The sequence below is a fragment of the Podarcis erhardii genome, assembly GCF_964252035.2.
Source record: "Podarcis erhardii genome assembly, chromosome: 14".
Taxonomy (NCBI): Eukaryota; Metazoa; Chordata; class Lepidosauria; order Squamata; family Lacertidae; genus Podarcis; species Podarcis erhardii.
The window spans coordinates 30,139,997-30,154,172 of NC_138503.1; the positions used below are offsets into that span (position 1 = coordinate 30,139,997).

Here is a 14,176-nt window from a genome sequence, read left to right on the forward strand (position 1 = left end):
GAATGTGCCAGGTCAAAAGCAACAAACAGTGGAGAGGGAGGGGGCTCTCTGGTCAACTTTGTGCCCCGCTTGGTAGCCCTGCAGGGGCATTGTTGAGACAAGGACACCGGACATGGGTGTGATCAAGCCCATCCCGATCAACACCTTCCTGTGTTTAAATGGACAGTGTCCCCTGAGGACATCAGAAGAGCCCTGCAGTGCTGAATCAAGCCAACATCCGGTTCTCAACGTGACCTCCCAGGACCTAGATAGACTACTCCTGGATTTGGAGGTTCCATAAGAAAAAATCTGTGGCCAGATCAGGCCAGAGAGGCTGCATTCAACCCAGAATCTTTTTCTCGCAGGGGCCAAAGGGATGTCCCAATGGGAAAAGACACCAAGCAGCAACTGAGCGCCACTGGAGGGGAGAAACCACAGGAGGCGAGAGGGCTCTTATGCTTGAATCCCACAGGCAACAGGATGCTGGACTAGATGGCCCGTTGACCTGATCCAGCACGCTCTTCTTACGCTCTCTCTCCACCTGCGATTCCCAGCAACTAATTCAGAGGCATTTTGAGAATTCAGGACGGGATGGGGCTCTGAGCTGGAGGAAACCTGTCCTGGGCTGGGTGGTTGCTCTGCAGCAGCCGAGTCAGGCAGGTCCCGATTCCCCTCCCTCTCTGCTCTGTCACGCACTGAAAGGTCGCCAGAGGGGGTGGGCAGCGGGAGCAGCCTCGCAGCCCTGGTAGTCAGAAGCGCAGCGCCCCCTGTCGGAAAGGTTGGCGTAGAGACGGCTTCTGCGCATGTTCAGAGTGCTTTTTCTTCCCTAAGCCCGGCACGCCTTCCCTTCCCAGCCCGCCGACGGGGAGGAATCCAACTGGAGCCGCATCCTCCCGCCTGGGAAAAGCTTCGCCGGCCGCATTTCCGCCTGCCAGGCCGTTGTACTAACAAGACTGAGGAAGAGGTGGCGACCTGAGGGTGGGGGCGGGCGAGGATTTGGCAAGTGAACGGGAGGGGGGTGGGAAGGAACGGAGGGCGCTCCGGGCAACAGAAAGGGGCAGAGGCGACGGAGGAGGCGGGAGCTCCAGGCAGAGACGGAGCCTGAGACGGAGCCGTCGGGGAAGACGCAGGAAGGCGTCCGCGGGACCAGCAGGAGCACCTGCCGCCAAGCAGGCGGAGAGGCAGGTGAGGGATGTGCAGGTCGCTCCTTCCAAGGACCCCTCCGAGCCGAGTGGGGGGGGGAGGGAATCAAACTGTCCGGGGGCTCCGTCGAACCGGAGGGCTGCCTCTTCCGCCGGCTCCCCTAAGCGATCATCTCCGGGGGGGGGGCGCCCCTGATCCCACCCAAGGGATCGAGAACAGGAGGAATCCCTAGCAGAGCGGGAGGGGTCACCTTCGATGAAGACAGAAGGGGTCCCCATGGCTCAAGTTCATACGACTCTTGCTTATTGAAGTCCGGAACGTTCCCTCTTCCAAGAAAGCCGCCTCTCTACATCCAACCCCCCCCCCTTTACTTGCGATGATTATAGGATGGAAATCTGTCTCCTTCCCCCTCCCTAAACCTTGAGAGAACCTTCCTAGGTTAAGAAAGGGGTTAACTTCATTCCAGGGGGCGAGCAAGTGCCAGAACCCTTCACCCACCTGGGCGCTGCTGCTGCTTCCCCCCTCGTCTTCTGAAGCTCTCCAGCCTTCAATTGGCAGGGAGTTCCAGTGGCAGAGCACTACAGGTGTAGACAAATCCATGGCGGTGAATGACGCTATCCGTGGCTACCAGCCGCGGTGTCTGTGCTGCGCTCAGGCTGTTTGTGGGCCTCCCAGAAGAGGGTGAGAACAAAATGCTGGACTAGGTTACCCTACCCCATGTCCTTTGTCCTGATCCAGTGACCGTCGGGCTCCTCCAATGCTCTCTTGACCGTAATTTATTTTAACTGATTTAAATACTCTACAGTGGTACCTCGGATTACATACGCTTCAGGTTACAGACGCTTCAGGTTACAGACTCCACTAACCCAGAAATAGTGCTTCAGGTTAAGTAATTTGCTTCAGGATGAGAACAGAAATCGTGCTCCGGTGGCACAGCGGCAGCAGGAGGCCCCATTAGCTAAAGTGGTGCTTCAGGTTAAGAACAGTTTCAGGTTAAGAACGGACCTCCGGAATGAATTAAGTACTTAGCCTGAGGTACCACTGTAATGGCATTTTTAGATTGTTGTAACTCCTTTGGAGACCTCCGTGTTGAAAAGGGGCGAGGGGATAGTAATCTATTGGCCACAGTGAGGCTGTTTTCTGGCTCAGGGTTAGCTAAACTGGGAGAATAATGACACCCCCCCCCAATTGGGAGCAGGGATGCACAGTTTTGCCTAAACCTGCTCCACTCCTCTCTACCAGGGCCAGATTTGGCTGCCCGCTGCCCCTCCCCAAGAATCAGAATTGTGCAAGACTGAAACCACCAGCTTTTCGACAAGTGCAGCTCATGTACATGGCGGAAAACGTGTGTTTGGCATGTGCACAATGTTCTGCTGTTATATGGGAAAGTGTGTAATGTGTGAAGTGACCCTGGGAAGGGGATAAGAGTTTGGAGCAGATCATGTTGGCTGTGGGGAGGAGGGGGCGGCGGCAGCACACAGGAAGGGATAGCTCAGTTGTTAGAGCATGAGACTCTTAATCTCAGGGTTGTGGGTTCAAAACCCATGTTAGGCAAAAAAGTTTCATGCATTGCAAGGGGTTGGACTAGATGACCCTTGTGGTCCCTTCCAAGTCTGCGAATCTATATGGGAGCAGCATTGGAGGCCAGAGTCACCAAAGTGCATTGCCCTTCCCTAGTTTCTGCTAAAGACCAAATCCTTTTTATTTATTAATTATTTTATTTTTTTGTATATATTTTTACTGAACAATTTAAACAAATAAATTATCAATCAATATACCGGTAACCATTTCCAAATCCTTTTTTTAAAAAAAATAATCTCAGGAAAGGCTCCTTTGAAGATTAACCCTAACCCTTCCCCAACCCGGTGCCCTCCAGAAGTTCAAGGCTACAACTCTCACCAGCCTCTGTGCCCTGCAGCAATGCTGCCTGGGGCTGATGGGAGGAGCCACCCAAAATATCCGGAAGGCATCAAGTTTGGGGAAGGGTGGTTTAAGCCAAGCTGATCGCCAGCAAAGGAAGCACTTCTTTGTGCACTGCCTAGTTAATCTTTGGAACTCCCTCCCACAGGAGGCAGGGATGACCACCGACTTGGATGGGTTTAAAAGAGGATTAAGCAAGTTTATATCAAGGACTACTAGCCATGATAGCTATACTCTGCCCCCAAAGTTGGAGGCAGCCGTGCTTCTCAAAACCAGTTGCTGCAAACCACAGGAAGGTAGAGAGTGCTCTGGGGCTGAAGTCCTGCTTGTGGGTGTCTTATAATAGGCATCTGGTTGGCACTTTTAGAACAAGATATTGAACTAGATGAACCATTTGCCTGATCCAGAAGACTCTTCTAACATCCTTATGAAGCAGGTATCAATCAATAATAATATAAAAAACCCAGTTATTGCTAGAAATACTCAAATAACTCCCGCCACCTTTTGCTTGAATAAGTCCCTAAGCCAAGAGCTGGAGGCATCCTTAACCGGCCTATCAAAGATCTCTGCTTATTTAAATGGTGGTTATTCCAGTTTCCAAACGAGGAGTCAAAGTTCAAGAAGCTCAGTGAGTGATCTCAGGTGGTTCAAACTATTTGTTCTTCCCAACCTGAAGGCTTTGGGCTCTGAGCCACGGGTAGCCTGAATGATGGAGGGAGGACCTTGCGCTGTCTGGGTGCCAAGAGTCTTGGACTCCCAGAGTCCAGTTTCTGCCTGTTTTAAGTGAGCAACTTTGCTGTGCTCATAAATGTCCTTCTCTTCTGCCTTGTTGCTCAACTTCCCTGTCAAAGACCAGCTCTTGCAATCCCCAGTTTCTGCATGATAGAAACAGCATCCAAAGAGCAACACAGAGCTCTGTTTCCCCAAATGTGTCCCATTTGCCATGCTAGCCAGAAAACATCCTTGGTGCTCTGCCAGGTGAAGTGTGTCCTGCTGAGCTTGATGAGAGGCCAGGTTGTTGTGGGCGGCAGGTTTTTTCCCCAGCGTCAGGGATGCCAATCCAGTGCTCCCAGCTGACGCTCGCAAGCCACACCTTAGTTTCAACAGCTGAGTGAGCAGCACAGGTGGAACAGCTGCTGGAGGGAGGGCTTCAAAAAACCCTGTCTCCCACAGCCTTGTCCTGCATCAGACCATTGGGTCCTTCTAACTCAGTACTGTCCACCCCGACAGACAGCAGTGGTTCTCTAGGGTTTCAGGCAGGTGTCTCACCCAACTTTACCTGGGGACTGAACCTGGGACATTTTGCTTGCATTTCCCTTTAGTTCTCAGTCACACCGTCGGGCCTGCTGCTGCCGCCTTGGGCCCATCTAGCTTCCTTGCCTACCTGGAGCTTTTCCCACAGTCTCCTGCTCCTCTGTTGCCCTACATTCCCATTTTTGCATTTCTACTGGGGGATCTTCATGGACCCTCTGCAGTGTTAAGAAGTCAGAGCAGCAAATACTAGCTCTGATGGCATCTGTGAGAGTAGTTCAGTCCGTAGAGCAAGAGACTCTTAATCTCATGCTTAATTTGCCCCACGTTGGGCAAAATATTCCTGCATTGCAAGGGGTAGGACTATCAGGGGGCAGCAAACCTTTTCAGCAGGGGACTAGTCCACTGTCCCTCAGATCTTGCGGGGGGCTGGACTATATTTTGGGGGGGGGGAATGAATGAATTCCTATGCCCCACAAATAACCCAGAGATGCATTTAAAATAAAAAGACACATTCTATTCATGTAAAAACACGCTGATTCCCAGACCACCTGCGGGTCGGATTTAGAAGGCGATTGGGCCGGATCTGGCCCCAGGCCTTAGTTTGCCTACCCCCTGGACTAGATCAGTGGTGTCCAAACTTTTTTCAAAGAGGGCCAGATTTGATGAAATGAAGGGCCATGAGGGCCGACCAAAGTTGTTAACCATTTTTTAGGGTTGAAGTTTTTGAGGTTTTTTCAGGACTTTACCCCAGGAAATAAACAGCCACAGGGGCCAGATTAAACTGACTAGTGGGCTGGATTAAGCCCCCAAAACGGACTTTGAACATGCCTGGACAGTTCTGTGATTCTATGTAGATTCAAGCATTTGTTTTCATCCCCCTGCCCCATGAGGTGTTTCTTACCTATTACTGGAGAAAGCAATTACTGGAGAAAGACTGCAGGGAGGATCCATTTACCCCCCTACAATCGCAAAGCTTAACCCAAATTTTAAAATCTGTGTACATCCTTTCAAACTTCGAGATCTTCAGATGTTGAGAGGAGATTCTGAGGGATGAGTTTTAAACCTGCTGCACTTTCAAGGCAATTGTGCCTCCTGCCTCTGCATAGTGTAGGCTAAAAACACAGAACACTGCTAAACAATTTATTTTAAAGACATCTCTCTGCCTTAAAAGCCTGAGAAGAGTCTTGTGGCACCTTAAAGGCTAACAAATTAACAATGGCAAGAGCTTTTGTGGAGTACATGCCACTGTATCAGGTGTATTAAATCATATATTGAGTTGCAGGTATATAGTCACATAGGTGGGAGGTTTTGGAGGGAAGGGGCATTGTCAAGAGTGAAGTCAGAAGGAAATGAATGCAGAAAGGGACAGGCGGTGATAATGACATTTTTAATAATGGACATTTATAATCTGCCTCTTTCCCTTTTGCAGGAGACAAAGGGGACACCCCCTTTTGCACACGTGTAACCCAAGGCTTGTTCTGCTCCCGAAAACAGCCATTGCTACCAACACCTGATAAATTCTGCCGCAGGAAGGGGCTGTTGGTTGAAGCTCCCTTAGCTCTGCCTGGGACTTGAGTGGGTCTTGGAAGGCACTCGCCTCCCATTGGCGAATGGAGGACAGCGCCCTCTGCCCATTTCACTCCCCCTGTGGCATCTTTTGAGCCAACGCCATCCTAGATCACTATGGATCCACCAGCAATTACTGGAGAAGACAGAAGCTCGCCAGGTAAGGCACAGGGAGGCTGCGCCTAGACAGATCAGATAGCTCAGTTTGCAGACAGGCTCGATGCAGTCGTATCCTGCATGGCGAAATGGGTGGTGGTGAAAAACCAGGACAGGTCCTAAGATGACTCTCTCCGATCCATTTCCCCTCTGGCAGTTATGCCTTCCAGGCTCCCTCCTCGCATGGAGTGATCCTGGATACAAGACTCTCACCAGTGGCGTGTAGAAGCAAATTAGGAATATAGGAAGCTGCCATACTGTCAGACCATTGTTCTAGCTCAGCATTGTCCACACTGACTGGCAGCTGCACTCCAGAATTTCAGGCAGGAGTCACTCCCAACTCCACCAGGAGATGCCGTCAAGAATTGAACCTGGGACCTTCTGCTTGCAAGGCAGATAACTCTGCCACTGAGCTATGTCCCCTTCCCAATTCTGAGGTGCGGATGCGCTCCAGCACAGGTTCCCCTCTAAGCCTACACAACAAAAAGGTGCTTTTGGCCTGGGCAGACACAGTGGCTTGAACACCCAATTCTTTCATCCCTTCCACTTTGATTAACTTCCAGCCTGTGGAAGAGATCTGGTGGACCCAAAAGCTTGCTCAGTTATTCTGCAGCATTTCTGTTGGTCCTAAGAAAGCGGCTTTGGGATTTTCTTAAACTAGAAGGTGCGCTTGAACCCTTGGCCGTGCGTGCTGATGGAATTGATTCCCCCTGTGCCTGCTTAGCTTCCGTGAGTGGGGACCTCTCTCTGAGAACAGCTTCTGACTTAATTGGCATGCAGAGGATTGGCTGTGATCTGGGAGAAGATGTGGTTGTCCCTGCCATGGAATTAATGGTGAGGCTTTGGCTCTGCTCCACTCCACCACTGGATCTTGCCAGATATCCTCCCCTTCCTTCTTGTCCGTTCGCCCCGAGGTCTCCTAGGGAGGGATGGAGGTAGGCCCTTTGCCACCTGAGGGCCTGCAAGAATGGGGCAGCTTCATAGGCGCCGACTCCATGGGGCCTGAGGGGGCCCGAGCCCCCTCAAAAATTCATTTGGGGGGCTCTGCCCCCCAATAATTTAAGAAAATTATTAGTTATATTATGCTTTGTAAAATCACAAAGTTATGTTGGTATTTTTTATTTTCCTTGTTTGATGATAGTTACCTTTTAAAATACATTCAGTAATGAGTTAAAACAAAGCCACTCCCGATCTAGAGAGGGGGTGGGGTTGCGGGCTCTCGACCCATCAACAATCTCGCGGGGCTGGCGTCAGCCCCGCGAGAAGCGGGGATTCCCCCTAGCTCATTAATATTCACCGCCCACGGCAGCAGCCAATCGGCTGCCGCAAAGGGCGGGCCCTCACAGGTTCACTTAAGGTTGGGGCAGCCCGGGGCTCGCCCCTTTCGTTCCCCCAGCAGCAGCGGTTTGGAGGTCTTGGGGCCCCCCCCAATATTTTTTATAAGTCGGTATGGGCCCCCGCCCCCCCAATATTTTTTATAAGTCGGCGCCCCTGGGCAGCTTCCTAGTTTGCCAGCCCCCCAAGCTCCTTGGCTGCTGATATCTGCCAAGGACTCAAAAAATGCCAGTCCCAGCTCTGCCAAAGGAGCAAATCAGGGCTGGGATGGTCTTACAGTAGTGCTGTAGACCCAGCTGAATGGGCTTCCTTCCAGCAGCGGAGCATATATCTATGCTGCCCAGGGTAGGTGCGCTCCCAAGGGGGACATGGTGTGGAGGGTGCCCTCCCAGGATAGCCGCTTGGGTGTCTGGAGTGACGTGCATCTCCTGCAGCCAGAGGCGGAGCGAGCAGCACATGAGAGCGGAGTGCGCCGCCCATGGTGGACATTCAGCGTGCTGCCCACCCGTAACTTCCAAGCCTCCCCCAAGCTGTCAAAACTAACTGGTGTTACGGCAAAATCTGGGTGCGAGGCTGCTCTGCCACCCAGCTCATCGGACTAAGTCCGTGGGTCCCTGCGGAGGAAAAATGAGCTCAGCCGTAGACAGGAGCAAACTGCAGAAGATCCAAGTTTATTGCGCAACAGGTTCAAGGCGAGATTGAACAGTGAGAAAGGGGTGACATGAGTTTTTGAAACTCCCTCCATGTCCCAGAATACAGTGCAAAACACGTCATGAATACATCACAGAAAGGTGGGGTTACACAGATCAGCACTTCAGGAAGGTGGGGGGTTACACAGATCAGCACTTCAGGAAGGTGGGGGGTTACACAGATCAGCACTTCAGGAAGGTGGGGGGTTACACAGATCAGCACTTCAGGAAGGTGGAGGGGTTACACAAATCAGCACTTCAGGAAGGTGGGGGGTTACACAGATCAGCACTTCAGGAAGGTGGGGGGTTACACAGATCAGCACTTCAGGAAGGTGGAGGGGTTACACAGATCAGCACTTCAGGAAGGTGGGGGGGTTACACAGATTAACATATGGAGGAGGGAGGGGGGAATATGCAGAGCTGGAGATATGCACAGATAAACACTTCCTGGGGATGAGAAGACAATGGTCCCAAATATGCATAGCCTGCCACCTGACATTGCCTGGAGGAAAGGCTGATCAGAGTGATTTGACAGGATTAGGGTCTTAACACCTTGCTTGAGGGATTATGCTGGACAGGGGAGGTGTGATGGAGTCCTAGAGAAATTGAGCAAACTGGCACGTTGATTTCCTATGAATTTTATAGATTTTAGTCCCTTTTGACATTGACAATTGGAAATAAATTGATATATTGTAGCGAAGAAGAAGGTGAAGAAGACATACCCCCCCCTTCCGTAACACTGGGAAGGAGGGAATGCTGCCGACAGAGTGGCACAGCTCCCCCACTAACCCCACAGCTCAGGGTAGGCTTGTCACCCCCCTCAGTGAGGGCACCCAGGGCGGTCTGCCCCCACCCCCACCCCTTCCTACACCCCTGCTTCCTCCTGCAATCATCTCTCTTTCCACATCAGGGAGATGGGTGAGGCGGAACGTGTCCTCCATAATTTTTCCACTTCTGGTATTTGAAAATGTGTAGTGCCTCTATGCAAGTCTTCCTAGACTGGACAAGAGCTGTAGACACACACACACACACACACACACTGCTGTTTGCACAAAGAAAGAAGCCTAAAGATTCATCCTGCTCGGTAAGAGTTTGCCAAACACATGCAACGGCAGCTGACTTTGCAGGTGCTCCCCACAAAAGCAAAACTGCGGCCAATTGTAGCACAGATTCTGCATGCCCGGCAAATGTTTCCTTTGCCTGGTCACAGCGCGTTGCTTCTGGCTTCCGCCACTGGCTCCCTGCCACTCAGCCAGCCTGCCAGGCTGGAGATTGCAAATGCCTCCCGATCGGACTCCGTGTGCCGTCTGCAGACACCCGTTCCGCTCCCTGGGCCTGCAGTGCCCATGACCGAGGTGGAGAGGCCTTTCTTCCCAGCCTCAGGGAGCAGTGGGTCTTAGCCTGGCTTGACTTTGGTGCAGTCCCTGAGATGACAGCATGATTGGACACTGCTGCCTTCTACTGAGCTGGACCTTTGGCCCATCTAGTTCAGTAGTCTCTACACGGAGGGTCATCCAGACTTCCTTTTGTGCTGCATTTTTAGGTACAGGCCCATGTTTTAAAGCTCCATCTCCTAGCATTTTATTTATTTATATTTATTTTTGGCCCTGTTGCTTTCTCTGTGAAAACCTGCTCTTTACAGCTGAAAATAAATCCACATAAATCCCAAATTGCCATTCAGCTTTAGAGCCTGTTTTTGTGGGGGAAATGTCATGGCAAACCCCGCACCCCCCAAAATGCTCACTCATGGACTGGGAAAGTGTGGAGCAGTACCTAGAAATGAAGTGTGGATTTCATTTCACTTTTAATTTGTATCCCACCTTTCTATATGGTGGTACCTCAGTTCTCAAACGCCTTGGTACTCAAACAACTTGGAACCCAAACACTGCAAACCTGGAAGTAAGTGTTCCCTTTTGCAAACTTTTTTTCGGAAGCCGAACGTGCTCCATTTTGAGTGTTACGCTGAGGTCTGTCTGTTTTTGCTATTTATTTTGTGTCTTTGCTTTTGCGGCTTTTTTGTTTTGTTTTTGTGACTGTGTGGAACCCAGTTCAGCTACTGATTGATTGATTGTGTGCCTGCAGTACATTGTTTATTGCTTTCATTTTATGGATCAATTGTCTCGATAGATAGTAAAATTCATGTTAAATTGCCGTTTTAGGGTTTGTTTTTAAAAGTCAGGAAAGGATTGATCCATTTTGCATCACTTTCTATGGGAAAGTGTGCCTTGGTTTTGGAACGCTTTGGTTTTGGAACGGACTTCTGGAACGGATTAAGTTTGAGAACCAAAGTACCACTTACTATAAACAAGGTGAAGAAACAACAAAATAGACAGCAAATATCACACACCTAATAACAATTGGACCCAATACAAAAAAGTTGCAGTAACTTTAAAATAAACAACATATATCCAATAAAGCAATATTCAGCAATCCATTGGAATTATTGGATGAGCGCTGACAATGGCAGCTCTCCAGGGTTTCAGGCAGGGGGACTCTCTCTCCCAGCCCCACCTGGGGATAGAACCTGTGCCCTTCTGCATGCAAGGCAGCTGCTCTGCCACTGAGCTACGGCCCTCCCCCTTTGCCTTGTGCTTTTTCACAAGCCAGCTTGCATTTTCTGCACATGCTGCCGTCAGGTTTTGCAGTGTGTGTGTTCATGGTTGGGAAAATCAAAGGCACCCAGGAAGTGTGCTGGTGCTTTGCCAAAGGTAACGTGGGCTCCTGGCCACCTCTCCTTAGCTACACAGCATCCCCATTTGCCCTCCGGGGAGATGAGTGACTCATCCGGGAACAAACACCCGCACCCAGAGCGCCTGGCATGGCAGCCTTTGCCTAGCAGAGTCTGAGTGTGTTTGCTTCAACCTGAGTTCATTCTTCTCTAATGGGGTTTGCATACAGAAGAAGAAGAAGATGGTCCCTGGGGGAGGGGAGGAATCTCCATCTGGCTCTATGAAAGAGCAATTTGGGGCAGGGGCAGTGAGAGATGAGGATCTGCAGGAGACCAAGGCAGGATTCAGCTCCTGATTGTTTAGCAACAAAGATGGTCAGCATTATGGAAAAAAACAAGACCTCTGAGGAACAGGTGAAGAATTGGGTGTGTTTATCTGGGAGTTATCTGGCCTCTTCTGTGGTGATTCCCCATTTGTAGAGTTCTTTCCCCAGGGAGGTTCACCTGGTGCCTTCATTACATATCTTTAGGCGCCAGGCAAAAACATTCCTCATCTCCCAGGCCTTTGACTAATTAAACATGGCCTTTTAGACTGGGAGGGGAGGTTCGTTTTTGTTTGTTACTATGTATTTTTGTGTTTTTATATTGTAAACCACCCTGTGATCCTTGGATATAAGGCCAGGATAGATAGACAGATGATAGATGATAGATAGATAGATAGATAGATAGATAGATAGATAGATAGATAGATAGATAGAGATAGATATAGATGATAGATATGAAGAAGAAGAAGAAGAAGGGTTTGGATTTGATATCCCGCTTTATCACTACCCGAAGGAGTCTCAAAGCGGCTAACATTCTCCTTTCCTTTCCTTCCCCACAACAAACACTCTGTGAGGTGAGTGGGGCTGAGAGACTTCAAAGAAGTGTGACTGGCCCAAGGTCACCCAGCAGCTGCATGTGGAGGAGCAGAGACGCGAACCCGGTTCCCCACATTACAAGTCTATCACTCTTAACCACTACACCACACTGGTCCCCACCTGGAATCTTATGTCCAATTCTGGGCAGCATGGTTGTAGAAAGATATTGACAAGCTGGAAGGTGTTCAGAGAGAGACCAAGTTAATCAAGGGTCTGGAAATCAGCGTTTGAAATACACCAGGTACCAGGCACATTTTGTACCTGTGCTATCGGCCACATGCAACCAAATGAAGATGCCCTGATGCTAGGATGGCGCCTGACCTCTCCACCATCTGGAGGTGCATTCCTGGGGATCCTGGGATCTTGACCCTTTTCACACACTAGCAACACATCCTGTAGAATCCTACCCATTATATTTTAACTGCACAATCGGAATGAATTTCAGGAGCCCCAAAATGGCAACTAAGCATTCTGTTTTGGCAAATGAAACCCTGGTTTAAAGAGCCGTTTGGTGCCTAGCTTATATCTCTGAGTTTCTAACACTGCTGGAAACCAAGGCCGTTGAGGAATGGTTGAGAGAGTTTAGCCTGGAGATGAGACTCAGAGTTGAGTTGATAGTCATCTTCAAAAATCCACATGGAAGATGAGACAAGCTTCTTTTCTGCTACTGCAGAGGGCAGGATCAAGCCAATGGATTCAAATTGCAGGAAAGGAGATTTCGACTAAACATTGGGAAGAACTTTAAGATCCAAGACCTTGTTGCCTCCTGGGCTAACATATAAGAAATGGACAAGAATGGGACCCTGTAAGAATGAAAGTCCCCACAGCTGCTTCTCTCCACAAGGTCTTCTGTGCCCCATCAAAGAGAACTTGGAAGCTGACTTGCTTCCATCTAGTGCAGTATTGCCAACACTGACTGGCAGCGACTCTCCAGCATGTCCAACAGAGGACATTCCCAGCTCCACCTGGAGATATTGGGGATTCAACCTGGGATTTTTTTGTGTGAAAAGCAATACTCTACTTCCACTGAGCTATGGTTCTTTCCTTTAAAAACAACACAAGGTTCCAGTTCTCATTGTTCTAAATAAAGGGCTGATTTAAACCAGAACATAGGAAACTGAGTGAGACCACTGGTCCATCTAGCTCCATGTTATCACTTGGGAAGACAAGCAAACTAATGCCAGTGCAATGGAGGAAGCAAAGATCACCAGTTTCAAAGCAATAATTCTTCAACATCAACTTTGTTAGACTGGTCATGTTGTGCGGATGCCTGCTTATCATCTTCCAAATCAACTAATCTATTCCAAACTTTAAAATGGAAAGCGTAATGTTGGTGGTCAACAAACTAGGTTTAAAGACTCTCTCAAGGCAAATCTTTAAAAATGTAGTGTAAACATCGACAACTGGGAAACACTGGCCTGCGAGTGCTCCAATTGGGGAACAGCCTTTCCCAAAGGTGTCATGGGCTTTGAAGATGCTCGAACTCATGACGAAAGGGAGAAACACGCTACGAGGAAGGCACGCTTGGCAACCCCTCACCATGATCCACTGGCAGAGGAAGAGGGTGCGGGGGGTGCGGTTCGCCCTGGGTGTCATCCCTGAGGGGGTGACATCGGCACGCTACCCCCGTGGGAGGCGCCAACCCTGTGCTCGCTGCCACGCCCCCGTGGGACATTCGCCATGCCCCCCCCGTGGGCAGCTCGCCCCGCCCCCAGGTGCACAGCATGTGTGCAACTCTGGGTGCCAGAGCAGCTAACTCTGCCTCTGCCATGATCAACTCCTGCCCGGAAACCTGTCCCAACTGTGGAAGGACATGTGGATCCAGAACTGGCCTCCATAGTCACTTACGGACTCGCTGTTAAAACCGTGTTCATGGAAGACAATCTTGGCTACGAGTAATCACCAAAGAAGACGAAGATCTGTGCAGCCTGACAGTGGTTCTCCAGGGTTTCTGACAAGGGACATTTCCATCCCTACCTGGAGATGCCACTGAGGACAGAACCTGGGACCTTCTGCATGCCAAGCAGGTGTCCTGCCACCGAGCCCTGCTGGCCTTGCTCAGATTAGCTCTGGCTTCACCTCTTAGGGCTTATCCACACTTTCCTTTCCTCTCTACTTTCCAGCCACAGCCTGCACTTGAAAGCTCTATGTCTGAGTGTGCCCCCCCCTTTTTTTTTTGCTTTCCCCATGAAAAACCACTCTTTAAATCAGAGCAAATGGCAATCCCAGTCAGGGAAGGCTCTGGAGCAAAAATGAAAAAGGGTGCTTCAAAGTGCAGGCCTGTGCCTGGAAGGAACAGGGCAAAAGGTCAGTGTGGATGAGCCCTTACACCTTACAAACCGTTGTCTAAGCACTTGCTGGGTTTCTCTTTTCTTTCTCTCGTTTCGACATTCCACCTTGGGATCGACCGATTCAGAAATATGCATCCTTGGCATGCTAGAGGAGTACAAGGCGTGCCTTTTAGGACTCGCGAGGCCAATGCAAACTCCGCCGCAGCCCTCCATCGGCAGAACAAAATGTACCGATGGTATCTTAAAGGCGAAAGT

At 50.1% G+C, this 14,176-nt stretch overlaps 1 protein-coding gene across 3 annotated transcripts in view; it reads left to right on the forward strand.

Annotated features, from left to right (window-relative positions):
* Nucleotides 1–994: 994 nt before the first annotated feature.
* The window catches only part of SCNN1B (sodium channel epithelial 1 subunit beta), a 39,565-nt gene continuing 26,383 nt past the window's right edge, over nucleotides 995–14,176 (forward strand). The window contains exons 1-2 of one of the 3 annotated variants that reach the window (XM_081840557.1): nucleotides 995–1,164; nucleotides 5,726–6,022. In XM_081840557.1, the coding sequence (XP_081696683.1) occupies nucleotides 5,980–6,022 (43 nt within the window). In that variant the 5' untranslated portion in view covers nucleotides 995–1,164; nucleotides 5,726–5,979. Of the gene's footprint in view, nucleotides 1,165–3,409; nucleotides 3,479–5,725; nucleotides 6,023–14,176 lie in introns of those variants that run through there. The other 2 variants (XM_081840558.1, XM_081840559.1) reach the window with 2 other exon arrangements.